Source organism: Coturnix japonica, chromosome 4 (assembly GCF_001577835.2).
Source record: "Coturnix japonica isolate 7356 chromosome 4, Coturnix japonica 2.1, whole genome shotgun sequence".
NCBI lineage: Eukaryota > Metazoa > Chordata > Aves > Galliformes > Phasianidae > Coturnix > Coturnix japonica.
In genome coordinates, this window is record NC_029519.1 from 81,149,632 (window position 1) to 81,175,344 (window position 25,713).

Sequence of the window (25,713 nt, forward strand, 5' to 3'; positions counted from 1 at the left end):
CTGGACCCAACAACCCCAGCTTTAAGCTAATGGAGGGGCTGTAGGAATGGCCGTTTGCAGTGGTATGGTGGGAGTTCTTGATGTCTAGAGGGTTGGGGAACTTCTGAGCAAGAAAACAGTCAGAGGAGCCAGGGGAAAGTACAAAACCATTGCTCCCATTACAGACCCTGACAGAGCCGCGCATCAAGTCATAGGAAAGTGGCACGGAATAGTTCTGTGCAAGTCAAGAGCACCTTTCATTTGAGGATTGTAAAGCCCTTTCAAGACACCAGTTCATTAAACCTCACAACATCCCTGTGAGGTAGGTATTACCCCCCATTGTACAGATGGGAGGAACTGAGGCACAGAGAGACGCAACGGCTTGGCCAAGGCCTTTGGGCAAGCCAACAGCACAGGCAGGAGGTCTTCCTGCTCTTGTTCCTGGCTTGTGGCTCCTTCCCACTTTGGACAGCAGTGATAGCAGCTCACAAACCACTTCTGGGCTTGCCCCATGAACGGGGAAAATATGTTTTTGAAGGGCTCCTGAGCCCCTTGAAAGCACCCTGGTAACCAGCTGTCACCAGCACTGCAGACATTGAACCATATCCCAGATGGCTTCTCCTTCCAGGTGCGGCCCCAGGATTGTCACTGTTTGTTCTTGTGCAATCAGGTAGGGGGGCCAGGAGAAGCCGGAGAACTTGGATCCTTCAGGATATGTCCCAGCACCAGATGGCACCGTCCAAACTGGCGACCATTTTTATCTCATGGCAAATGTCTCCCCGGAGACAATGCCCAGCATTGAACTCTGGTGGCATTGGGTGGTGGGGAATGTCACCATGACTGGAGGAGAAGGAGGAGGTAGCTAGAAGGATATTACACAGCTTTCGCTGTTGTCAGCATCTTCCATCAGCGTTGGATGTTCAGTTGACCCCAGGTCACCCCTAAGCAGCCCATGTGCAATGTCAATAAGAAATCAAAGCTGGGGGGGGATAAACTGGCAAAGAAATGATGCCAAGAGCTGTGGTGGAGTTTTCACCATGGTTACCCCACAGAGCAACCCTCAGTTATACCGTGGTACCAATTTCCCCTCTCCTCCCCCCACCACTCACTGTTTTGTGCTGAGCACTCATTCTTGTCTTATAAAAATAGTCCTCTGGTATCAAAAACAAAACAAAACAAAACAAAAAAAACTAAAAACAAAACCCCAACAAATAAAATGAGAGGAATAAAGACCCCTGTCGCCAGCAGCAGTGCAAATCAGGAGAGCCAGCTCAGGAAGGATGGGCTTAAGGTGTCCTTTGGTTTGTCACTTCTTCAAGGGGAAGGAGGTTGATTGGACTTTGATGGCCGGGACTGGCCTAGAGCAAGTAAAAAGAGAAAGGAAACAAGTCAGAGTGCAGAGAGACCAAACATCCACCATCACCATCACAGCCATCCTTCCACATGTCAGGAAGGAAAGATGAGCTGCTGTCTGTGAGACCAGAGGGGATCCAAGACTGTCCTGGTCATCAAAATCCTCTCTCAAAATACAATCCCAGGCTGTTTTGCTTTGAGGTGCTGGCCTTAGACATAACCTCAACACGTTGACAGGAGACAAAACCATGTGTTGGCACCAGGCAGTAAGCAATGGTAACACCTGGGAGCCCACCTGCTTTGGGAGAAATGTTCCCCAAGGGGTTCTCAGTTTCTCAAGAACAACCAAGGCGTTTTGTGCACTACCAGAGATGTCACCAAGCCAACTATTGTAAGATAGACCCCATAGTCCACCCTGAGAACTCATGACATTTCTCACATCAGCCAACCAGGAAGGATATTTCCCTATCCCTCTCCTAGTAGTACCTAGTAATGAATCAGAACTGGGACATGGTACATCCTGCTTCCCAGCACATCTGTCCCTGCCACTCTATGCTTCCTGAAGCTGGCATTGCATCAGAGTTGTATGGCTGAAAACAGCAAGGGCAAAACTGCTTTTCTTGGAGGGAGCCAGGTCTAGTTGCAGAGATGTGCCAAATCTTTCTCTTTTTGGATCAGAGAACAAGCTTATTTTATCTACTAGGAGAGACAATCTGTAGGGATTGAGTTACACTGAGAATTTTGGGGCATATTCAGCCTCCTTGTGGTGACAACCACAAAGGAACGAGAACCTAAAATAGTTTAAGAAGGTCAAAGCAGTAATTAGACCATCTGGAGATGAGGGTCAACTTTAGTTCAGCATGGTGTCTTCCCTCCATGGCTGGATAAGGCCCTGGCTGGCTACGAGGAGGGGATACAAAAGTTCCCACTGACCCATTTTCATTGAATTTAGCAGTATAGCATGAGTTGAAAGGAACTCATCTATGAGCTTCTGGGAAGGGAAACGTTTAAACTCCAGCTTGATGGGTCAAAACCCAGTGCAGTAGGTCCCCCTTATTCCTGCATGATGTCTGCAACTCACCTTTGAGGTGGCATCGGCCTGTAGGGAGGAAAGATGAAAGACAGCATCATTGTACATTTCTCCCCTGTCCCCCAGCAGCAAACCAGAAGCCCCCATGCTCCAGGATGCAAAGCCACATGCACCGACCAAAATATGGTACTTTCCTTCATCTATCAGGACCCTACAGGACAAAAAACTCAAATCCTGGTCACCATTGGCCAACCTTGACAAAACCCCTTGATGTCCTGCCAAATGGAGGCATGGCCACAGGTTCTGAGTGCCTGTGGGTGCACTGACTAACACACGGGTAGGCTTTTCTCCTGCACTATGGCCATGAGGTTGATGGTAGGGTCAACATTTGGGTAAATTCTTGGGTTGCAGTTGTTCCCCACATGGCAAGATTTGGGGTATCAACTAATTTCCTTCCTATTATTTGCATATTATTATTAGAAGCTGAGCACCAAAGCCATTTTCCAGGTTCTCTCAAACCTGGTGGGCTTCAAATTGCTCTTCAGCCCCAGCAGCAGGCACAGACCCCAGACACACCAGTCATACTGGGGAGGACTATGAGAATCATGGAATCATGGAATCATAGAACAGCTTGTGTTGGAAGGGCCCCACCTGTCATGGGCAGAGTTACCATGAAATGCAGGCCGTGATGTAGATGAGGGAACAAAAAGCAAGCCAGAGCATACCATGTTGATATTTAGGATGTCCCAAAGAAATATGACCCACGAGACTCCTGCTCTGTCTGCCTGCATGGCCCCAGTGTGGTGAGAAGTAGCTCAACTCCTCCCTCAACTTACTTGGATGGCCTCGTAGAATGGCTCACAGCACTTGTACCAAAGGCCTTGAAGTTGGTAGGAGGGACCGTGACCAGCAGGGTCTGTCCATGTGCAGGAGGCAGCTCTTTGGCCAGAAAAGGACATCCAGGCAGTGGCCGACGTGGTGGCTGGTGCTTTGGGCCTACCTGAAATCACAAAATGTGTAAGGAGAGACCAACATCTTTAGGGAAGCCTCCAGTGACGTCTTAGAACCCTTATTCTCCTTTTGAAGAGCTGAGATCATAGAATCACAGAATAGCCCAAGTTGGAAGGGACCCACAAGGATCATCATGTCCAAGTCCTTGTTGCATATTTCAAAGCATACAACAGTACCCAAAGTACCCTAAAATATTCTCAGCATCTACTGAGCTTCCTTCAGCACCGCAACTGATTCATCTCTTAGGATGCCACAACAGCTCCCTTAATTATGTCCACCCCAACAGAGCCACAGGTAGCCAAAAATGGGGAATTCTGGCAGGGGAAGATCAGCCAGCCAACTCAACTCACCACTGGGGTCCTCACAGGGCTGGAGGGAAGAGGTTTCTTAGGAGGAGGCAGTTTTGCTTGAGAGACGACGGTTTTGGTGGGGACCATGGGAGACTTGCTGACTGGAGGAGGAGGCCTGGCAGGTTTGGGGTCTCTTGGACGTGGAGGGATGGAGTGAGGAGGTGGACGAAAGGGATGGACAACATTGACAGGTTGGAAGCCAGGTTGGCGAGCACAAGCCTTGGGGGGAAACGCAGCCCGCGCTGCCTGCAGAGATGAGGAAAGGAAAAACTTAAGTGCATTTTCCTAGGGAAACAGAATCTGTTCTTGGCTTGGGTGATCCCAAGAAATGCAGCTACCACCAGCAGAAGTGTCTGCCTGGAGAACCAGTGTGAAGCCATCACTCTGCTATGGGGATGGGGCCAATTCCCTGCAGAGTATCCTAGAAGTCACTGAGATCTTTTGGGGCACACAGAGCTCAGAAGATCCATTTTTATCAGGGATGAATAATGCTGCCTGAGAGCTCACACCGTAAAGACAAGGAAAAACACCAGCTGGCCCCATTGCTAGAGGGAAATACACACAATATCATGACAAGGAAAGAAAACAGATCTGGATGGTGGGATGTTACTTACTTTGTTATCATGGCTGGAGGTGGAAATGTTCCGTAAGGTGAAAGCAGCTTTGGAATGGCCACTGGTTGCCTTCCGACCAAAGGCTGTGTTCCTGCCCAGGATCACAAACACAAATCACAGAGAGCAAAATAAAGCAACCATCTTTGCATCAGCTGCCTCCCAAAAGGCTGCACATCAGCAAGGTCCTGTCTTTGGGAACAGACAGGGAAATGCCTGGCAGGGCTTGGTGGGCAGGGACAACAAGTCAATCTTGAGTAATGGCATTTATGAAATCACAAGCCATATAAAAAGACACATGCCTGGCTCTGGGTTTTTTTCTCAATGCTTGCAGGGGCTCTGAGGTTTCTATGTGTGCCTGTGCTGGGATTGGAAATAATGAATACCCAAATTCTGTGTTCATTTAGAGCCCTTCCAGCTCTTGCAGCCTGCTAGGAGCAGATGGCAAGAGAGATCCTTGGTACCAGGCTGCCTTCATCATCACTCTCTAGGGTCATCCCCTCCAACAGATCATTCCTCTCATCTGCTTGGGAAAGAGTTCAAAGCCTCAGACTGTCCCCACAAAGAGCTCATCTCAAAGCAGTCCTAGATCTCACTGAAGCTGGTGCTGTGCTTCCTCTCTCACCCATCCTACCAGGCTGGCTGCTTTCAGTTTCAGGTCTAACTGGGTTTCAGGTCTAACTGGGTCCCCAAGAGAGAAGAAATTTCATATCACTCACCTGTACGTCTCCCGGCTCCTCCTCCTCACCTCCTTGATCCACTTATTCAGAAGCGAGTTCTCCCTCCGGTACCAGAAGTAAATGCTCCCCACAAGGGCCGGGAGAAAGAGCAGGAAGATGAGCAGAATTGTTACCAAGATGGCTTCATGATCTGTCAGGGAAAGCACAAAGATTAGTGTGGGGGCAGAAAAGTCATCAGCCTCTGCGTTTGCTTTGGTAGGGGCCAAATCCAGAGCGTGGCTCTGCTTGGTCTTAAGGACACAGCATAGTGGGCATGGTGACAATGGGCTGACGGTTGGACTGGATGATCTCAGTGGCCTTTTCCAATCTCAAGGATCCCATCACCACCCCAGTGCTCCAGCCTGGACTCACTGTCATGCTGCACGGGGCCGCTGTCCACGCTGCCTCCCAAGCCCGGCTTCTCACAGTATGGAGGAGCCCAACCTGCATTGCAGTGGCAGTTCTTGTTGCTGTTGCAAACCTGTGGAGAGAGAAAGAGGGCTGGAGACCAACAGGGATGGATGAAAAAGAAGATCCATAGGATAGGGCTGTAATCAGGTGCCAATGGCAGGAATCTGGGCTGAAGGAGCTTAACCCTGCTACCATTCACCCCTTGGACATCATTTGGATCATGCCAACGTTGCCCTCAAACCTGTGATTGCAATGTACAGACATATTTTCCTGCTGGCAGTACTTTTTCCTCCTCTTTGTTGTATAAACCTTGCAGAGAGGCATCTCCTAACTTCACTTTTCACACCACTTGACTAGTCAAGCACAATGGCCTTAATGCTCTGTGCTAAGCCAGAACTTCGTTCAACATCTTCCCCTTGGGGCATGTCCCCTCAACTCACAGCATTTCTGAAGCAAGGAATCCAAACCAGGACCCTTAACTACGCTGAGCATTGAGTGTTTTACCTATTACCTCTCTCTACATAACCCAGCAGCACTTTGTTCATTGTTCCCTTACCTGACAAAGCCATGGTCTAAGCAGTCCTTGTCTGCAGGTGTCTTTAAACTTTGAACAATAGCGGCTTTCTATTCTATATTTCTTCTATTTTCTATGTTTCTTCTATTTGCTAAACAATTTCCCTGCATTTCTGCAGTCCCAGTTGAGTTTCTGGTCATTGCTTTGCTCTCAGAGGGAACAGACACCTGCTCTGAGCTCTGCACACTCTCCAGTTCAAACCGTACCCTGATCCAAATTTTGCAGATGGTCATTACATCAAGAATGATTTTCTCCCTCTAACTTGGACATAGATAAGCAAAGACCTCAGCTCGGTCTCACCCATAGCTGACATCCAATTTAAGAGTTATGAAAAGCAGATGCCCACTGTGTTGCAAGGCTCATCCCAGCGGGAGATGACTTGGTTTTGCGTAAGGATCTGAGCTGCTGTAGGTCTCAGATGGAAACTCACCCCGTGGCCGTTGCACCTGGAAACGCACTTTTCCAGCTCAAAAAGGGAGGCATTTTGGCACCGGCGGTCTTTGCAAACCTGAGAGAAAGGCAAGAGAAAAGGTTAGGAAAGGCTCAAGAGATGGAACACAGTGATATTTTGGCTTCAAAGACAGGAGTTTTCTGGGAAGACACTGAACACAGACAATGCAAGCTGGTTGTCTCATTGTCCCAAGTGAACGCATTTCACTCCAGCTTTCAGCACAGCCCAGGAATCTCCAACAATTCCCAATCCCATACAGCTCAGTAGAGCCACATTCCACCACTGCCACCTCCCTCCCTGACAGCCCACCAGATGGAGAAGGCACTTCCCATTCAGCCCTAAAGGCTGGCACCAGCCAAAAAAGCCAATGCTGGATTTCAAAAGCAGACATCCTTTCTCATAAAAATGTCAACATTTTGGCCTTCCATCACAAAGTGGGCTGAATATTTCACAAGGAAAATGCCAAACAGTGAAAGCTGTATCACTTCAGCCAGCTCTGTCTGGCATGCATCCCTGCTATCATGCTGTCTACCACGCTTCTGCCCATTCTAAGCTGCACTAACCCTGTGTAAAATACCTGGAGATGCAGGCACTGCAAAACAGACTTGTGCTCAGATACCAGCACATTTCTTTATCTATCCAAACAGGTATTTTGATTCCTAACAGTTTTCCCATTGGAAACCAGTTAGTCATTAAGCCCTCCATTAAGCCCTAGGGTATGAATCTCTTGCTGGTATTGCTCTACTTTTCATTAAACAGGAAAATTAACACGGAGGCCAAAGAGAAGAGGACTTGATGGCCTACAAATAAACATCTGGTGATGTGTGGTCAGAGGTCAGGCTGGACAGGGCTCTGAGCACCTGATGGAGCTGTGGGTGTTCCTGTTCATTACAGGGGAGTTGGAACAGATGAACTTTAAAGGTCTTTTCCAACTCAAGCTGTGATATCACAGTTGAGGTATCATCAGGCCAATGCCTGTAAATGTGGTGGAAACCATTGATGGGGGCCTAGTTATCACATCGAGAATTGTCATTGTCCACAATGGAGATGGGGCAAGAACCAAGGAGTTGACTTCCCCAAGAAGACCCCAACCCTAAGAAGAAGCACTCACCATTCCATCTCCACATTTTGTCCCCGTCATCACCAGCCCAGGGTCGGACAGGTCTTCTTCATCATCCTTGGCAGTGTACATGTAGGTGCCCCGGCACTTCACCTCTCGCCCATTGAAGCGGATGGTAGTGTCAATGGAGACAGTGTTGGTCCCCTGGGGCTTCTTGGCCGAGCTCTGGCACTGGATCTTGCCACACATGGCATCTCTAGGAGCAGGGCAGAGCCAAGATGAAGGCAGGTGAAGGCTGGCTTATCCTTGCTGCCTCATTGCCCCATCCCACTGCCTGCTAGCTCACCTCTCTGAACTTATGGCCATGGGAGGCTATGATAGAAGATGTTCAGAAAGGCTTAGATCAACCATGGAGAGCACAAGAAGATGCTGAAGTGAACAGGCAGAGGGTCCTCTCTAACATCACTGCCTAACTAGGAATACTGGAGAGCAAACATTCCCTAGATAGCCTCTCCTGTAGATACTGTCCTTGATTTTTCCTTTGGGTTGGGCTGGGTGGTGACTCATGGTAAGAGACCTCACAGTAAAGATGGAACTATGCCCAGGAACGACCTGGTGGCTTCCTCTGGCCCAAAACAGTGATGTTGAAGGTGGGACACAGCCCTGCCAGCCCCATTGTAGGGATGGGCAGTGGGACCTACAGGTGATGGAGTACCTGCACACATCAGTGCTTCACCCACCTCTTGTCACACTTCACGTAGCGCCCTTGGCTGTCTTTGCCACAGTTGCCATAGGTGTTGCCAGCCATGTTCACATCCTGGAAACAGGCAGCTGGGGCTGGCCAGGCTCCTGATAGGGGAAAAAAAGGTCCTTTATAATCAGCAGGATGGGAAAAGCAGGGAGAAACACCAACATTGCAACTAATGGACGGATGCTCATGGCGAGAACAGCTTGGAGAAGGCTCCAAGGTGGGTGTTGGATCAAGGACAAGACAAGAAGGATGGAAGTCCCTTTGCTCTAGGGTCTTGCAGAAGATGTTGGTTGTGGGGGAAGGTTTTCTTCCCTTTGTGCCTGCTGCAGCTCTTCTGGCCCTGGGGCTGGCAGTGCACTGTGTGAATGCTGATAGGGAGCTGCACTCTATTAGGATGGATGCTATGGGATAGGAGCAAGGTGTCAAGGATACTGGAATGGGGAGTAGGGTGTGAAGAGGGGTGAGGTGCAGCCCAATGAAGCACAGGGGCCAAACGAGCTGCATGTAATGTATGGGCTATATGCACTATGGGGACCATATTCAGTGGGGTGATGATTGAACTTGATAATCTTAGAGGTCTTTTGCACCTTAATGATTCTATGATGGGCAGGATCAGGCACTTGTGATGTGTAAGAGCAGCATGCTCTGCCCTCCACACCAGCCCCATGGGCACTAACCCAAACCTGGGTAGAAACACAAACACCTACCACTCATTACACCCTACCCCTGTGGGCAGGGGGCTCAAGGACTCCACTGAGACACAACACAGAGACCCAGCAAGGCTCCTGCTCCAATAAAGGGCCACGAGGATGCCTGTGGGATAGGACTGAGGCTCACCTGGTCCCCAGAGCTGGACACACTGTTGGTGGTGGGTCATGCACATGCCGTTGTTGCAGTATGCCTCCCCATAAGCACAGGATGAGCCATCCAGCAGGTACACATTGGCTGGGCAGTAGGGTGAGGCACCCGTGCAGTATTCAGGGAGGTCACAGGATCCTGCTGCTTCCCTGCAGATGGTCCCAGCCACCTTCAGCTGCCACAGAAGGAGAGAGAATCATCAGCACCCAAAAGCAGCAAATGGGATCAGCTCAGATGGATGCTACCTTCTGGCACAGCATGGGGCCATAAAGCAGCTATAACGTCCCCTCTAGGACTGTAAAGTGCTTTGAGTTATAAAGCCAGATTTTGGGGCTAGACTCCAGCCACAAAGCAGAGACTCCCTCTAATGGTTTTTATGCATATCTTATGCATATTTCTGCATAACCCTCATCATTTGATAACCAGGAGGGTTGAACCTGAGGACATGCAGAGTGTGAGTCTTATGGGGACCACGTCTCAATGCTTGGTCCAAGGTGGGCCTCGGGTGGAGGGCAGAGTGGGAATTACCCTGCAGTTCTGGCAGCAGTCACCATGGGCACACTGAGCCCCGATCTTCAGCGTGCAGTTGTGTGCATTGCAGCATGGGTTGGTGCACTCCTGTACACAGAGAAGATGATGATGTAGAATTATAGACAGCAACAATGCTCAATGAGTCCACCCCTTCCCCCTTCCCATCACTGCTCTCATAGAATCATAGAGTGCCTTGGGTTGGAAGGGACCTTAAAGCCCATCCAGATCCCATCAGATCAGGCTGCCCAAAGCCCCATCCAACTTGGTCTTCAACCACCCCCTCAGTCCCTTCTCCATCCCTCACATCACATTTGGGACAGCATCCCAAACCCACACCCTTTGCAAAGACTCCTCTCCATATTGCAACCTCCAGCAAAGCTGAGATACAACCCCCATCCCCACCCCAGCATCATACCTCCACCTCCCCACAGTCACAGTCCTCTCCATCTTCCAGAAAGCCATTGCCACATTTCCGTCCCACCACCAGGTCCTTAGTGTCGGGCAGGTTGAAGAGACACATGCCACCTCCCTTCTGGAAGTAGCTTTCCAGCTGCCTCTTGCTGCAGGAGCTGAAGACACGTGGGAAGGGGTGTCTGCATGGGAGACAGATGGGGAAGGGTGGTTACCAGGGCAAGTGGGTCCAGGAGAAGTTGGAAAACCAGACAGGACTGGGAAGTAAGGACAAGCAGCAGACACCATCGGCCAGATGCATCCACACCACCAACTCTCCCACCCCAACCTGTGCTGATAACCCAGACACTAAACCAGGGCACACCATGCTGAACCCAAATCTTTTGGAGAATGGCTGATATAGACAAAAACCTTTCAAAAACTGAAAGCAAAAGAAAGAAAAAGGAATGGAGACGAAGATTCACAAGGCCTGAACAGCAATAGAGGTGGGAAGTTAGTGCACGTGTGGTCATTTCTTGAGCAGCCCAAGTGTCCTTCCCCATAAGGAGCTTGGCAGAAGGTGGTGATTTCCTACACCAGCTCTGAGAATCACAGAATGAATTGAGCTGGAAGGGACCTTTAAAGGCCATCTAGTCCAATCCCCTTGCAATGAAACTGGGACATCTACAGAACAGTTCTTCTGTTATTTTGCATAAGTTTCTAGTGCTTTGTGGGAGGTGCACTGAGAAGGAGGAAGCAGAGCACAGGATGTAGGCATAGGAGACATGCTCTGCTCATTTCAGGGCTGTTTTCATTTCCTCATATTGCTGACAAACAGTTCTTTGCATATCAGCACGTCTCATTTCTGACACAAAACAAAGATTTGTGGGGGAACTTTGGGGTAAATCTCACGGGCTACAGGAAAAAACCTTTAAGTCCATGTAAGAGTAGCCAGTAAATATACCCATAAGCTGGTACACGAACACACAAACAGGGACAGGCTGCAGACCGTCAAAAAACATCCTTCCTGCCCATGTGGGGAAAAACATTTTAGCACAAACCGCAGGAAGAAATGTGGCAGGAAGGTGCGGTCAGCCCGGAGAGCTCTGCATGTGAGCTGCAGAGTGTAGGAGAACAAATGGCTGACATGTTCCTGCTGTTCCCCCCATCTCCATCCCTGTCCCTGTCACTTACCCAGTGGCCGCTGCCATGACACAGCCTCCTTGTTCCGGGGTGGCCTCCACGCAGCAGCCTTGGCTGTCATGGCTCATGCCAAAGTTGTGGCCAATCTCATGGGCCATGGTGGCTGCTGCTCCAATGGGATGCTCCGAGTGGTCCTGCCAAGGAGAAGGGGCTGCATCAGCTCTGGGGTGCAAAGAGGGGTGGCCCCTACATCAGTGTGGGGTGGCAGCTGTGTCCCAAGTGAAGAGAGTCTATGGGAGAGGTGGGATTTTGTCTCCTAAAAGCCCACCAAGGGACTTTTGGGAAGGTCTTTTACTGGAACAAACCACTGCAAAAAAGGGGCATGGAAGGGCACATCCCAAAAAACAGGAATCTGTGTGCCCACACACCCTGCCCAGGGACCACAGGATCATCAGGGCCACCATCACCCCATTAGGAAAAAAGATCATCTATGGTGGAAATGGCCCTGCCAAACCAGAGGGCACAAGCAGATGGTACTTAAGATGAAGGACAGAAGCAATGAAGGACACCCCAATACTTCTGCTGGGACCATACACAGGGCACAAAAACTTTAAACCTTCCCTTTTTCAGCTTTCTTAGGGCTTGGGAAACATCTGAGAGGGCACCCAGCATCATTGGTTGATCCCAGGACCAAATCCAGGTGGCTGGTCTTCCAAGCCCACAAACAACCCCATTAGGATTGGGTGACAATGGGGTTCTCAGCCCAGGGGAAGGTTGGCAATGGGGACCTTCATGCTTCCCTTACCACGCTGACTCCTCCGGAGTTGTCTGCACTGCACATCCCCTCCAGTGGGGCCATGCCAATGGTCGTCCCCCGGAATGTCTTCCCACTGCTCACCAGAAAGAACAGAAGGGTAATTAGTGAACCCAATCAGCAGTATGGAGACCGGGTGCCCCACCATCCCCAGGTGCTCACGTCAGCAGCTGCGCGTTGTCGTGCTTCTTTCGAGCCCTCAGAGCCTTCTTCCACTGCAGGAAGGCCCAGAGCGTGGCATTGGCATCGCTGGTGACAGTGCACTGGTCCCTCTCTGTCCACACTTCCAGGCCAATCAAGGCCACCTTGATGTTCAGTGACCTGTAGAACTGCAGAGAGGGGACAGGGATAAACATCTGCTGCAGACCTACCATCCCTACCATGATGTTCCAGCCAGTGGGTCTCCGTGCTTTCCTTCTGGTTGGTTGATTTAGGGATACATTTATCCTAAACCCACCAGCACACATGAGCTCTATCACCAACACTTTCAGGGTGACACAATCCCATCCACCATGTGACAGCACTGCCTGCACTTAGGCTTGGAGAACCACAACACTATATCAATGCCAGCTTTGATCCTGGCCTCTGAAAGTCCACCATCACTGGTGCTTGGGAATGCATTTCCCATCCTGTATTTACAACCACCACCTAAACTCCTAGTTCCAGTGGCATGGGGACAGCCCCCTTGAGCTCAGGAACTTCTGACACAGTGGGAGTGACAGAGGTGGTGATAAGGGACCGGCGTTACCTTGTCCACATAGTTGGCAATCTCCACGATTCGCTGCTTGGTGAGGCCCAAGTTGAGGTTCTGGTTCCTGAACTGCAAAGAAAAGAGGATGGGGAAAAGTCAGCAGAGCAAAAGCAGAGATGGACACTGAGTGGGATGCTGGCTTTTCTGCCAGAGCAGATTCCTGCCCCTGCAACACTCACCAGTGTGTGGTCAGCTACGATGAAGAGCTCCATGTACTTCATGGTCCTCCAGGCATCTCTCTTTACCTGCAAGACAGAGGGCAAGGCTTAGAGGAGTGAAGAAGCTAAAGTGCATCACATGTTCCTATATCTGCCCAAGAAGGATGGTCAAGAGGGGAAACTGAGGCACAAGGAAGCACGGACAATTTGCATGGCCATATCATGTCCCATTCTGTCAAAGTCTCAGCCCACATGTCCTAGGGCTTCACTTTGAGGTCTCCTGCCCACCCAAGACACCAGGTAAGGATGCAGACAACCCCACTCCCAGCTCCCTGCCCCACCATAAACAAAGGACCCAGAGCTGGTTGTACCCGATGGTCCACTGTCTGGAAGAGCCGGGTGATGTCACCAATGGTGTTCCCAAAGTCATCGCCGTGGGCACAGGTACCACCAGGGATGTGCAGATGCTCTGCTCGGTGGATGAGGTGGTGGTTCATCCCGGGCGTCCCCACGGGGTGCAGGTAGTAGGTATCATTGCTGCTCACCACAATCAAGCCCCTGGTGATGGAGAACAGACCCAAATATCTCCTGTAGCTCCTTCAGTGCTCACCCAACCCCTGTTGAGATCCCACAGACTTTCCACACCTCAGCTTAAGTACCCAGCTGGGCAGAGAGATGAATGCAGCCCCATGAGCTCATACATCCCTAGTATTAAAACCTCAGGCAGGACATGCATCATTTCCATTCAGAACCCCCCAAATTCTCCCACATGCTCCATACCGCATTCCTGAGCAGGTGCTGAGGACGACCCAGGAGCTCTGATAGCCCCGTACATGCCCATGGTAATGGCAGTGGTCCTGGGGAGAAAGACAACAAAGAACATAGTTAGAAGCCATCACACAGAGCCAGCCAGATATAAATGCCATTTGTTTGTCCCCAAAAAGCCACCCACTTCACATTTCCCAGCAAGCAGCACCCATTTGGACCAGGGAAAAGGAGGGATGGAGCCAGCTCTGGAGGTTCAGCTTGAGCAGGACTCCATGCGCCAAATGGGTGACAAATCAGGGACAGGGAATTGGCATGGGGAAGGGACAGAGATACTCAGAGCTCATCCTTGGGGCACCCCAAAACCACTGTCCCCCTTCTTCTGAGATGAATGATGTGCCCACCGTGTGGTTGGGGGTCACCGTCACAGGCTGCCCATCTGTGGTGTAGTGTGTCTCAGTGTAGCCTGGTGCCAGCAGCCTGCAGAGAGAGCAGAGCAGTGAGGAACCCAAAGGTGCTCCAGGGATGTGCTGACCCTCTGGGGACCCGTGGTCAGTGGGGACACAGCGTCACAGAGGGTCCACAGGGACAGGATGGTTCCTCTGCTGCCTCACCCCAGGAGATGTGAGTGGGGGATCTGAAGTCTCCAGGTCCCCTTCTGTAGCTCACCAGGGTTGGGGTCACCATCAAGGATGGAATGATGACTTCCCCACAAGGATCAAGCCCACCTGATAAGTCTCCCTTTGCCCCCATCGCAGTGAAGCAACAACCTCTAAACCCACCATCAAGCCAAAGCCCTAAAGGGAGAGCATCAGCTTGAAGAAGATGGGGTCAGACCCATCCTTGGGATCCAGACTCATAGCATGGCAGGTTTAGGGTCTCCAGCCCTACTACCTCTATCCATCCACTTCAGCTTACTCATGGCACAATGAGCGTGATGCTCTTGACACAACACCCTACCAACATCACACCAGCATGTCCCAAAAAAGCAGAGCTGTTCATAGAATCATAGAAGGTTGGAAAACACCTTTAATATCAAGTCCGACAGCCCATCCCCAACCATGCCCACATCCCTCAGTGCCACATCTCCATGGTTCCTCAACACCTCCAGGGACAGTGACCCCACCAGCTCCCCAGGCATCCTGTTCCGATGCATTAATTCTCCTTCTGAGAATAAGGTTTTATTTCCTAAGAGCTGATGTTGAGAACTCTCAGACTGTTCTTAGCAAAGCCTGTCCCCACAGCTGCCGGCTGTCTCTCACCCAAGCCAGCGGTGACACAGCCCTGTGCTGACAAATTGCTTCCTGCTGCCGGGCAAGAAGAGCCAGAGCTCAGCCCACATCCCATATGCCTGTGTAAAAGAGGGAAAGCAGCAGAGATGTGTCCTGCCCAGACTCTGGGGTGATGGGCACTGAGTCCACCGGGGGCTCAGCCAGCTGCAGGGCTGGGCTCACCCCTACTGACCCTCTGGTTTTGTTCTATAGAGGGAAACGCTGCCAGCAGACAGCCCAGAACAGCAGCGGGCCTCCCCGCCTCTTGGTTTCTATTTTGTGACTGGTTTGGTTCCAAAAATATTGCTGTGGGCACACTCCTGGCATCCAAATCCACATCCCTGAGAGCAGACGCCTGGCACCACTAACTCCACTACAGCAAAGGATTGTGATGGAAGCTCAGATTGGGTCCTGGAAGGGGTGCAACAGGGATGGGGTCGGGGATGGGCTCGGCTGAGGACCTTCACACAGTGCCTGGGGGCTGAGGGAGGTGGGAGATTTGAGCTTATCCCCAGTTTGGGATATAGCAAGTTCTATCATGGCAGCATCCCACTGGGATGTCCTCTGCAGGGTAGGGCAAGGGAAAAGAAAGCAAGGAGATGGGGCTCCCCCTTCACAAGGGAAGGTCTCATTGGAAGAGACCATGAGGAATGGTTTGGAGGCCAACCACCACTCCCAGCACCACAACAGAGAAGATCTGGGGTATGGCACAGCCTGGATAGCTGAGGTTGCCTGTTGGCCGGCACAAGACAACAGCTCAAACAGCTCATGGCTGAAGTGGCCCCCCCAGCAGATGCAAGTACTAAGCACAGCCAACCTTGAGTGCCATATGAATAGATTTTAGGGCCATAGACGCTCTTGGATACACTAGATGGTCCTGGGTGCTGTTGGTGCCATTGAGTACCTCAAACTGTCTTGGGCACCATGCATGGTCACCCTCAGAGCAATCCAATATATCCAATTCAACACTTCCCTGCAAACACAGCACCATCTCCAGCTGATGAGGTCTTAGCCCTCTCAGTGTCTTCCAGAAGAAGTATGGCCATTAGAAGAAATGAAAACATCTCTGAACCTGACAGGAATCAGGATAGGCTTTGTGTATTAGCATGCAGCCCACACAGCTGGAAGAAAGCAGAAGCAGAACTGGACCTGTAAGGATGGGCTTCCTGCATGACACCATACTCTGCTTGACCACAAGGACACCCAGCACCAGGAGAAACCCCAAAACACAACAGAATAAACACCACAAGGTCTCCAAGGCTCATCTTGAAGCTGCTTGATCCACCAACACCGGACCAACAGGAGAGCAACCCAGGTTTCCAAACGTCCTCCATGTCACTAAGATACCACCAAAGACTCCACAGCACCAGCCCTAAAGCAAGGCTGCAGAACCATCCCATTGGATTTCTCCATCCTTCACCCACACTGTCCTGCACCACGGCATTGTCCAGCCCATTTCTTGTATGATGCAGGCACGAGCCATGGAAAATATTATCCCAGCATCCTGCAGCAGCACCCCTTCCTCAACCAGTCCCCACACTTACTGGTTCCTCTCCAGCACCAGTATGAGCTCTCTGCCCTCAGCCATCACAGCCACCTCTGCCCGCGCCGGCGCTGGCACCTGCAGAGAAAGCAAAGGAGGAATAGGGTTAGGACAGACAGACCCAAGATGCCCCCTGTCTTCCTCTGTGTTACTGTAGGACCTACTGAAAACCATGGAGGGAGCAAAAGAGGTGGGTATAAAGAGGTGCCCAGTGCTGGGCCAGGGGTAGCTGGCATCTTTGTGCCATGACCACAGGAATAAATAGCAACCATCCGGGCAGTGGTAACGGCACTGATAAAAATACCCAGGGACAGCGGGAGGAAGCGATTGACTCAGCTTCCCCAGGATGCTGGTGGCTTTACTCAATCCCTCACTTTGGAGGGAGACTAATGGGAACTGGTTTCCTCACCGTGCACACGCATCCACGCCAACACAATTGGTTTGTGCACAACGGGGTGTGACACAGCCCAAGAGTGAGACCTGGTGCTGATGTCCCCTCCCTGGCTCCAGTGCTGGGAACATGAAAAGTATCCCTGGTGTCACCTGGCAGTGCTCGGTGTCTCTGCATCCAACCACAGGTTGGGTTCCTTTGAGGTTGGGATGTCGGCACCATGGCACAGAGGTGGCAGGAGGTGACGTGGGTGGTAGGGCAGCAGGAGAGCACAAAAAGGCAGGGCTGGGACACAGGTAGAAAGTGGCACCAAGACACATTTCCAGGATGGGGATTGGAGATATCCTGTAAGACCATCCAAACCAGCCCAAGTAACCCACGTGGCTCATACTGGGATGCAACCTCACAACCTTGGGCTGCCACTCCAACTCCAAGATGCACAAGACCAGCAGAACAGAAGGGCCCCTTCCCACCTCCATCCCCTCCCTCTAGGTCCAATCCCCCAACCCAATCCTTCCCCATCCATGATGTGCTGCTGACCCCCCTCCTCCTGCCCAACCACAGCTGTGTTGGGATGGGGTCGGTGGCTGCCACGCTGCAAAGGTTTTCCCAGCTAGGAAGATAAATGGGAGAGGAAGGAGCCATCCCGGCAGCGCTGCGGACTCACTGCTCCAAACATCACGCGTTTTTCACCAGGAATGCGAAGGGGTGGGGGTGATTTTCCCATAAAGGGCTGAACTGAAGCCCAAATCCTCCCTCCTGGCCCTATGGTGGGACGTCACACTTCATGCACCCTGGTGGCCCACAGCCCCAGGGATGTTCTTAGGGACAGCATCACTATGAAGCATTTCAGGATGTGGGGCACACTGGGTTTGTGGTGTGTTTTCTGGGGGGGGAGGGCAGGAGCTCCCCAAATTGAGCTGCTCACATTGCCCGGGGTGGGGGGGGATGGTTTGGGATAAGGATGGGATAAGGATGGGGAGATGTTGGCCCCACAGCACCGTGAGGATGCAGTGATGGAGTGCTGATGGTTGAGCCCCCCCCCCCAGATGCCATCTCCCCAGCTCCAAAAAAGGAGCCCAGACGCAGCCCTTTAAAAACATAATAAACCAACAGAAGCAGAGAGAAAAGGCAAAGCTGAGGTCCCCGCCAACCCCAGCACAGCCACAACAAGGGGCCCTGTGCCACGCGGGAAGAGGAGGAGGAGGAGGAGGAAGCCGGGGCCGAAGGCTCCTCTCCTCCACCGATGGTGGGAACGGGCTGTATTTTTAGAACATGATCTTATACAAACATCTCTCTCTGGCCAAACATGGTCTGCGCATTTTTCTTGCTATTTCCCTGCTTTTCCCCCGCCTCCCCGTATTTCCAGGCTCTTTCTCCCACCCCTGAGCCCTCTCCTCCTCCTCCTCCTCTTCCCCAAGCCTTGGTTTTGAATTCCCCAGCAATTACTCCCTGCTTTGACTCTGGGGCCTTCATGGCAAAACGTTTGTCCCCGAGCTGCTGCCTTAAAGGGACACGTGTTTTAAGGCAGCATTCATGCTTGCAGCCCCTGTGCTACCACTGAAGGCAGGAAAATAGATCACTGCCAATAGGGTCAGCACTCAGACCCTGCAAGGGGCTGTCCCTCCCCGTGCCTCAAGTTTCCCCCACAGAGATGGGGAGAAGGGCATGATCCCGGATAGACCCCTGCAGAAATAAACAGCAGTCCTTAAGGAAAAGGTGGGAAAGGAGTGCAACTCATGCTGGGCAGAATTCAAATAACCCAGCTGTAAGGCCAGGAAAGGTGATGATGTGTTTTGTGTTAATTAAGCACCAGTAATTTTGCCCTGAGCCCAAGCAAAGAGCCGGCTGGCTCCCTAAGAGCTGCTGGATGTGGCTTTGTGCACCAGGAATAGGAATGGATCAGTATCAACCTGGGCTCATCAAGCTCCAACACTAACCCAGTCTGTCCCCATCTCAGTCTCCAGCATCATCCCAAGCTCCAGCTTTATTCCAGTCTCCAGCATCATCCCAAGCTCCAGCACTATCCCAAACTCCAGCACCACCCCCATTCTCCAACACTGTCCCAGATATCCAGCACCATCCTGCCTGACCCAAACACCACCATCCGCCTCCAGGACCCACAGCTCCCCATTGCAGGAGCAGCCAGACCGTGTATTAGTGGCCCTGCTCCAGCACATCCCACATATCCAGTCCCAGTATGAGCTGTGCTGAGAGAGCAGCCAGGATGAACCCGCCCTGGCGAGGAGCCCATGGGGCAGAGCTTGGCTCCAGTTTTCTCTTTCAATCCACTGATCAGAAAAAACCACAGCAATGTGTGCAGAGAAGCTGAGGCCGAGAGGGTTGTGTTGTTATTTGATCTTTGTCTCTCCATGGCTCCAAGTCCCACAAGCCCTGACGTCCTGGGTAAGCCTATGCAAATCTGGATGCAGAGAGGAGGAAGGGAAGATGGGTTCTCATCTCACTGCAGGGATGTGGATGCTCCGCAGAGAATACAGTGATGGGTTTTGCAGCTGAGCTCCCAGCCGGAGCATCACTGCAGAGCCAGGTCTTCCCCAGGCTCAGGCACAGCTGGAGCTGAGCAACAGAGTTTGGGTTTCAAGAGTTCCCCATCACCCAAACATGCAGCAGAGTGCAGCCCAATGCACACCAGCATGGAAATCCAAGGCCTCCAGGGCAATCCTCTGCCTCCAGCTGCTCAATGGAAGAGCATCCTGGGGGCAGCCAGCTCTTGGAGAACCAGGAGAACCCATCCCATGGATATAAGAGGCAGCATTTGGGTTGTTTCAAAGCAAATCCGGCTCAGAAGCTGCATTCTGGCTTGGTCTGCCCTGCCACATGTTGCAAAGGGAAAAGGGTTTCCCTGCAGGAAACAGATTGCAGGAGTGGGTGACAGCACCTGGGCAGGGGTTGGGTGGTCCCACTCCTCCCTTCCTGCTCCTCCCAGAGCTGGTGATGCTTCCCAGGCACATGGGAACAAGTGATTGCAAAGGGAAAAGAGATCAGCAGCCCAGGCAGCACGACCGTCCTGTTGGCCATCGCATTGATGAGGACAGGATCCATCCACCAATTCACTAACAAGGGAGCTGTTTGCAATCAAGGTCCCCATGACCTCCCTCTGGCCTCTCCCAAATCACTTCCACGTGTGCCAGGAGCCACAGAGCCTGTGGGATTTCAGCCCTAACAAACAGGATCCCGCATGCCCAGTGCATTGCAGGGCCATCAAGGCCACCTCATTGAGCCAGGAGGAGCATCACTGGGAAGAGGAGACACCATGGTGTCCCCTGGGTGCTTCCCAGGTTGGGAAAGTGGCATGGGTCACCCTGCAGCATCCTCCCTGCTGCTACCACTATGCATAAACCCACTGCTAAGAGCTTGAACCCCTTGTTTCACAATGGAAACCCTTAATTTGGTGCTGGAACCTATTGCTTCATGCTGGAACACATTGATTTGCACTTGAGCCCATTGTTTCATGCTGGAACCCATTGATTTGCACTTGAGCCCATTGCTTCATGCTGGAACCCAACACTCTGTGCTTGATCCCTATTGCTTTGGGCTTGAACCCTTCGTTCCATGCCAGAACCCAACCTTTTGTGCCAGAACCCAATGTTTTACACCTTCAGGAGGCAGACATGGGTCCAACCACATTGGGATTCATGCTCACAGCCCAGCTGCACTCACAACTCCAAGCTATTTAGCCCACATCTTAACACAGCACATCCCAGCTTGTGGGCACGAGCCCCAAATCCTGATGCCTTAAAACCTCTCATTACTAAGATGCATCTTCTCCTCCTCCCCCTCCTCCTCCTCCCCCAGGGCCTCAGGCCATACAGGAGCATTTGCAGACCCCAAAAGCAGCCGTGTGGGGACAAACAGCTTCTTTGTGCAGCAGGAAGGGCAATAGGGCAGCCACACGTGTCACATCCGCACCAAGCCAACGTGACTATTTCCAGCACCTTTGCTGGAAGGGCAGGAGCAGACAGGGTAGAATGGATTAAAAATAAGCACTCAGTGGTGGTTTGAGGACAAAAGGGCTGGGTTGGAGATGAGAGGTTATAGCAACGCCTCGGGTCTTGATGAGCAAGCAGGATCCTCCTCACCCCTGCCCCGTTCTTTGGTTCCTCCAGCAATTCCCCTATAAACCGCCCCTCTGCTGGCTTGCAGCCCCTCCCCACATCCCTGCTGAACAGCAGCTCCTTGTTTCAGGCTGTCTGGAAGCAGAACAGATGCCAGGAAGCACCAGGTCTTTCCCCACTGCCCCTTCCTCAGCCCCACAGCCAACGGGGATGCATTGAACCCCCACATCCCGCAGCAATCTGGGGCAGCAAGAGCATAAATAAACCACCTGCCTCTCAAATGCCCTCTGAACTAAATATAGACCCAGGATGGCTTCTCATAGACTGGGACCCAACCATGCTGTCCCCAGCAGGATGAGATGCGTGAGGTTGGGCACAGCACAGCTATTCTGGCTGCAGGAGAAATGTGATTCCCAGCAGCAGCTGCTGTGCGAGCGATGCTACCCGGAAAGTGAAAGGCACCAACCAGGAGATCCCATATGGAAACAGCTCAAGTGGTTTCCAAGCTGCATCCTCAGATCCCATCACCATCATAGATGCCACCAGAGGAGGTCATTTCCCATCACTGTGTCCTCAAACTGCAGCAGTTTCCCTCTATCACCTAGTAGGGATTGGAGGTGTGGATGGAGGGGACAATGTGCCAGCCAGCAGTGAGCCTTAGGGAGTAATATCCCACCCAGCACACAGCTATTGGACATCAGGGAGACAGAGACAGGCAGCAGGATCAGCCTGGAGCCCATCAGCAGCACTGCTGTGCTGGGTGGGTGCCAGAGCCCTGGCACAGGGAGCATTGAGATGCCGGGCCTCCTCCTTGGGGACATCCAGAGTCTGCCTGGGTGCTTCAGTCTGTGCCAGCCTGGGATCCAGCTGCCCAATATTTAATTAATCCTCTGTTAAAGCCTCCAATTTCATCGCCGAACTCATGGATGCCATAAATTGGGCGCTCCAACACACGAACCCTGGCATCACACAACCCAACCATGCAGTGGGGAGGGCAGAAGCCATCCGTGTCCTCCATCCATGTCCTTACCGTGTCATCCAGGCTGACGGCTCGTCGGCTGCGACCCCCAAGGAGCCAGTGTGGTGTCACCTCCTCTCCCTGGGACATCGGCCCTGGTTGAAAAGAAGAGATGGTGAGCACCTTGGGGAGCTCCCATGGCCTCGTGTTGCACCAAAGAAGGGTCAGGTTGGATATTAGGAGATATTTCTCCTCCAAAAGAGCAGTCGGGCACTGGAATGGGCTGCCCAGGTGGAGTCACTGTCCCTGGAGGCATCCCATAATTGTGGGGATGTGGCACTGAGAAACATGGTCAGTGGGCACTGTGGAATGGGATGGATCTGGGGAACTCTGAGGTCTTTTCCAACCTTAATGATTCGCCCAGCTATGGGGAGCTCAGAGAGCTGGGGAGCCCCCACAGCACAACCCAGTATCAGAAGCTCCCCCAAAGAAATAGGGCTAGGAGGCTCCTTGGGTTTGCAAGGTTGGCCACCAATACAAAACCACAACTCCAAGGAGCAGCTCTACCCTCCCCAGCCCCAAAAATGCATCAAATCTCCCAAAATCACCATAAAAAAACCCACCCTATCTTGGGCCGTATCCAACACATCCCAGCAGTTGCGATGCCATAACCCTCCCCAATAAAGGGCAAAGGGAGTGGAACGAAGGGGCTGACGGTGTGGTCACTGCATACATTTGCAATCCATTACGTCTGGATTGGGGTTGGGGAAGGATGGTGTTAATGGGGAAGGATGGTGTTAATGAGACAGAAAAAGAGGACAAGAAAAGGAGTTGAGGGTGGGAGCAGCCCCAGCACGGAGCAGCCTGGCGGTATCACCCGGTGGCATTTAATCAGCTCTCATTACACGTAGCGTTTAATCAGATTCCAGGAATAACTGCAGATAAGGCAGTGGCACATTCCCTTGTCCTCTAAGAAAGGGGAGAACGGGGCCTCCAACCGCAGCCATAAGTACATGGAAACTGAGGCACATCGCGCTCCGTGACATTCAGCACCCACCCAACGCAAAGAAACAAGGAAAGAAAACATAACAGCTCTTCTCCCCCCAACAACGGGGGGAGCAGAGAGCAGAGAGCTCTGTTTGTCCATAGATTGTGCTGGGAATGGCAGAGCCCCAAAGAACGAGCAAGGGCCTGAAAATCCAACTCAAACAAACGGGAGCGCAAAGCAAAGCAAAGCAAAGCAAAGCAAAGCAGAGGGGCATCCCCACCCCTTTCTCTTGCTATGTTATTTTCCTGGAAAACACTGCCTGCCCTTTTTTGGGAGCTCTGCTGGTTGGGATGGATTCATCCCTGCAGCGCTCAGTGTTTCAGATGGGGATTTAGGTTGAGTACGATGTGAGTTTCAGGCTCCCATCGCGCACTCGGAACTGCTGGAAGCATGAAGTCCAGCAAAGCACAGAGAACAATAATAAGAGAAGTTTTGCTTTCAGCTCCTTGGAGGGGCTGCAGGCAAAAAGGAGGGTGCAAAACATCAACCCAAAGGGGCTAAAGAAGGTTTATGAAAACGCTGGAAAGCTTCAGGGGGGTAAAACACACCCATATTTCTTCAGTAGTTAAAAAAAGGCCAAGTTTTGCCCCAAGTTTTGTTTTAGGGAGCTGAGATGGCTGCGGGGCCTGAGGGATCCCTGCTGTGGGGTGAAGAGGGTCCTCATGGGGGTCCCATAGGGGGGCCGGGAGCCATTCCTCCTCCTCTCGGGGTTGGGCGGCCGCTCGCAGCTCTCTGCTCCCGATCGGACCATATAGAGGCATCGGCAGCACCCAGCGACCTCTGCAAAGCTGGGGACGGGACAGGGGGTCCCATAGAAATAGGGGCAGCTCGGGGGACCCCCTCACAGCACAGCTGTGGGGCCAGCAGGAGGAACCGTGCCCCGTGCAGCCTCAACACCACCACCAAAGCCCGCACCACCCCAACACAATCTGGGGTCCCCCCCATCCGCACGATGTTACCCCAAAACCGAGGGGTAACACCCCCTCCCCACCACCCCCATAATCCCAAACCCCCCTTACCTCGTGTCCCAGCAGCACCCCCGTGCCCAGGGAGCAGCAGCAGCCCCAGCAGCAAGACTCGGTCCCCAAAAATGACAGCGAAGCCCCTCCGTTTATGGGGCACACGGGGGGCCAACCTTTCCATGCCCGCCATCCCCGGGGCTGTCACAGCCTCAGCTCCCCGCTGCCGGCCCTCCCTTCCCTCTTATGCTCTCGGGTTCCCTCCCCTCCGTCCCGCTTCCCCCTACCAGCCCCATTCACGCTCCCCTCCGTCCTAATGGACGGAGCCCCCTTTTCCCAGGCACCCGGCTGCGTCCTGGGCTGGGCGGCCGCGGGGAGGGGGCTGGCATTGTTCGCCTTTATTTATGGCTGTGTTTCTTGGCTGAGCGTGGCGGACTAATGGAAACCAGACGGGAGGGAAGGCTGCTCACAAGCTCTTCCCCCCCCTCTCAACCTCCCCCCCTCGCTCCCGTTCAACCAGGACGTCCCAGCAGAGCCACAGCAGCAGCTGCCCCTCACCGACCCCATAGAAAAACCAGGAGGAAAGGGGAGAACGCGATAAAATAACCCCTTTTACCACCACCCCCATCCTCACCCCATAGGGGGAGATAGCACAGAGACCCATCTGCAGTCCTCAGTGTGCTTACAGTCCTTATTAAAGACCATTAATACCATGATATATCTTTTTACCCTATGGTTTGCTGGGCTATATGGGGTTGGGGGGGGACACATGGGGACGGATGCAGCCCACGCACCCAAACTGAAGCACTTCCGCTGCTCTGCAATCCGCCTCCATCCCTCCCCTCCTCCCACAAGGGGCTCAGAGCAAGAATTCATTAATAACAACTCAAACTCTAATAATAATATTAATTAAGCCTAATAGCCAATCAAAAGTTTCTTCCTATTCATGGGGACAGCTGCAAGCACACGTGTCCAATAGGTCCCAGGGGCCCCTTCTTGAGGTGGGAGACGAGGGGACAGGGAAATCTATTGGGGTTTCCCAGCACAAATGGGGAACCCAATAGCCCTGTTAGATCCTCCCGTGCTCTGATGTGTGCTGAGGTTCTGCGGTGGGGTGGCCAGATGGGAACATCTGGATGCTGTGAGGCTGCCTCAGCTCAGCAGCACCTTGGAAGCTCCCCAGATGCTCACACGTGGCATTTTGGGGGTGAGGAGGTGCCATTTAGCAAAGCCTTGCACTCATCATAAGCCGTCCCAAGCATCTCTCTGGGCTCAGTCCCATAAAGCCATCCCTAAAGCCTGAAGGGGGTCTCTTACCAAAGGCTTCCCACAGCAGCCCTGCTCACTTCCCAGAGACATGAAGCACATCCAGAGTGATTCACACGTGAAGTATCTGCCCAAAGAAATGCTCTAACATATAGTCATGGTGAAGTCATATCTGTTCAGTGTTTTTCTTCCTCATTCCTCCATTCTTCCAGCAGAAATCTCCCTGCCTCTCATCAGCACCAGAGCCCATCTGCCCTGCACAAGACTTAGGATCATAACGGCCTTGGGTTATCCAGAGCTGCTCATAAAAAGCCTTTTTGTGCACAGGGACAGGCGTCCTTCCCCCTGCACGCAGCCACAATCACTTGATATCCCTGCTGACAAAAGCCTATAGAAGCCAGGGCACCAAGCAGGGCTGCAGCTGGGTCAGGCCAGCAAAGCAGCTGAGGCTGCATGCGGGGATTTCTGTATCCCAGCCTAAGCCAAGAGCA

General features: G+C 52.3%; 1 protein-coding gene across 2 annotated transcripts; it reads right to left on the bottom strand.

The window, feature by feature from the left end:
- Positions 1-134: 134 nt before the first annotated feature.
- On the bottom strand, positions 135-25,384 carry ADAM33 (ADAM metallopeptidase domain 33). 2 transcript variants are annotated; one of them, XM_015862996.2, is made up of 24 exons: positions 25,274-25,384; positions 22,022-22,104; positions 16,526-16,602; positions 14,115-14,190; positions 13,726-13,802; positions 13,317-13,503; positions 12,967-13,032; positions 12,785-12,856; positions 12,199-12,365; positions 12,028-12,112; positions 11,274-11,416; positions 10,105-10,282; positions 9,687-9,776; positions 9,138-9,333; positions 8,290-8,398; positions 7,601-7,805; positions 6,469-6,546; positions 5,426-5,534; positions 5,054-5,204; positions 4,338-4,428; positions 3,724-3,969; positions 3,199-3,362; positions 2,414-2,431; positions 135-1,337 (listed from the first exon to the last, which is right to left on the bottom strand). In XM_015862996.2, the coding sequence occupies exons 2-24, from the start codon at positions 22,097-22,099 to the stop codon at positions 1,286-1,288; spliced, it is 2,715 nt and encodes a 904-aa protein (XP_015718482.1). In that variant the 5' UTR covers positions 22,100-22,104; positions 25,274-25,384; the 3' UTR covers positions 135-1,285. The 2 variants fall into 2 exon arrangements, with proteins under 2 accessions (XP_015718482.1, XP_015718481.1); XM_015862995.2 differs by lacking the exon at positions 25,274-25,384 and adding an exon at positions 24,017-24,229.
- Between the last annotated feature and the right edge of the window lie 329 nt (positions 25,385-25,713).

Coding starts and splice junctions, on each gene's coding strand:
- ADAM33 (XM_015862995.2), bottom strand. CDS start 24,149: ATGGCGGGCATGGAAAGGTTGGCCCCCCGTGTGCCCCATAAACGGAGG. Junction 16,603..22,021: donor CCGTCAGCCTGGATGACACG/GTAAGGACATGG, acceptor CTTTCTCTGCAG/GTGCCAGCGCCGGCGCGGGC. Junction 9,334..9,686: donor ACTGCTGCCAGAACTGCAGG/GTAATTCCCACT, acceptor CTTCTGTGGCAG/CTGAAGGTGGCTGGGACCAT.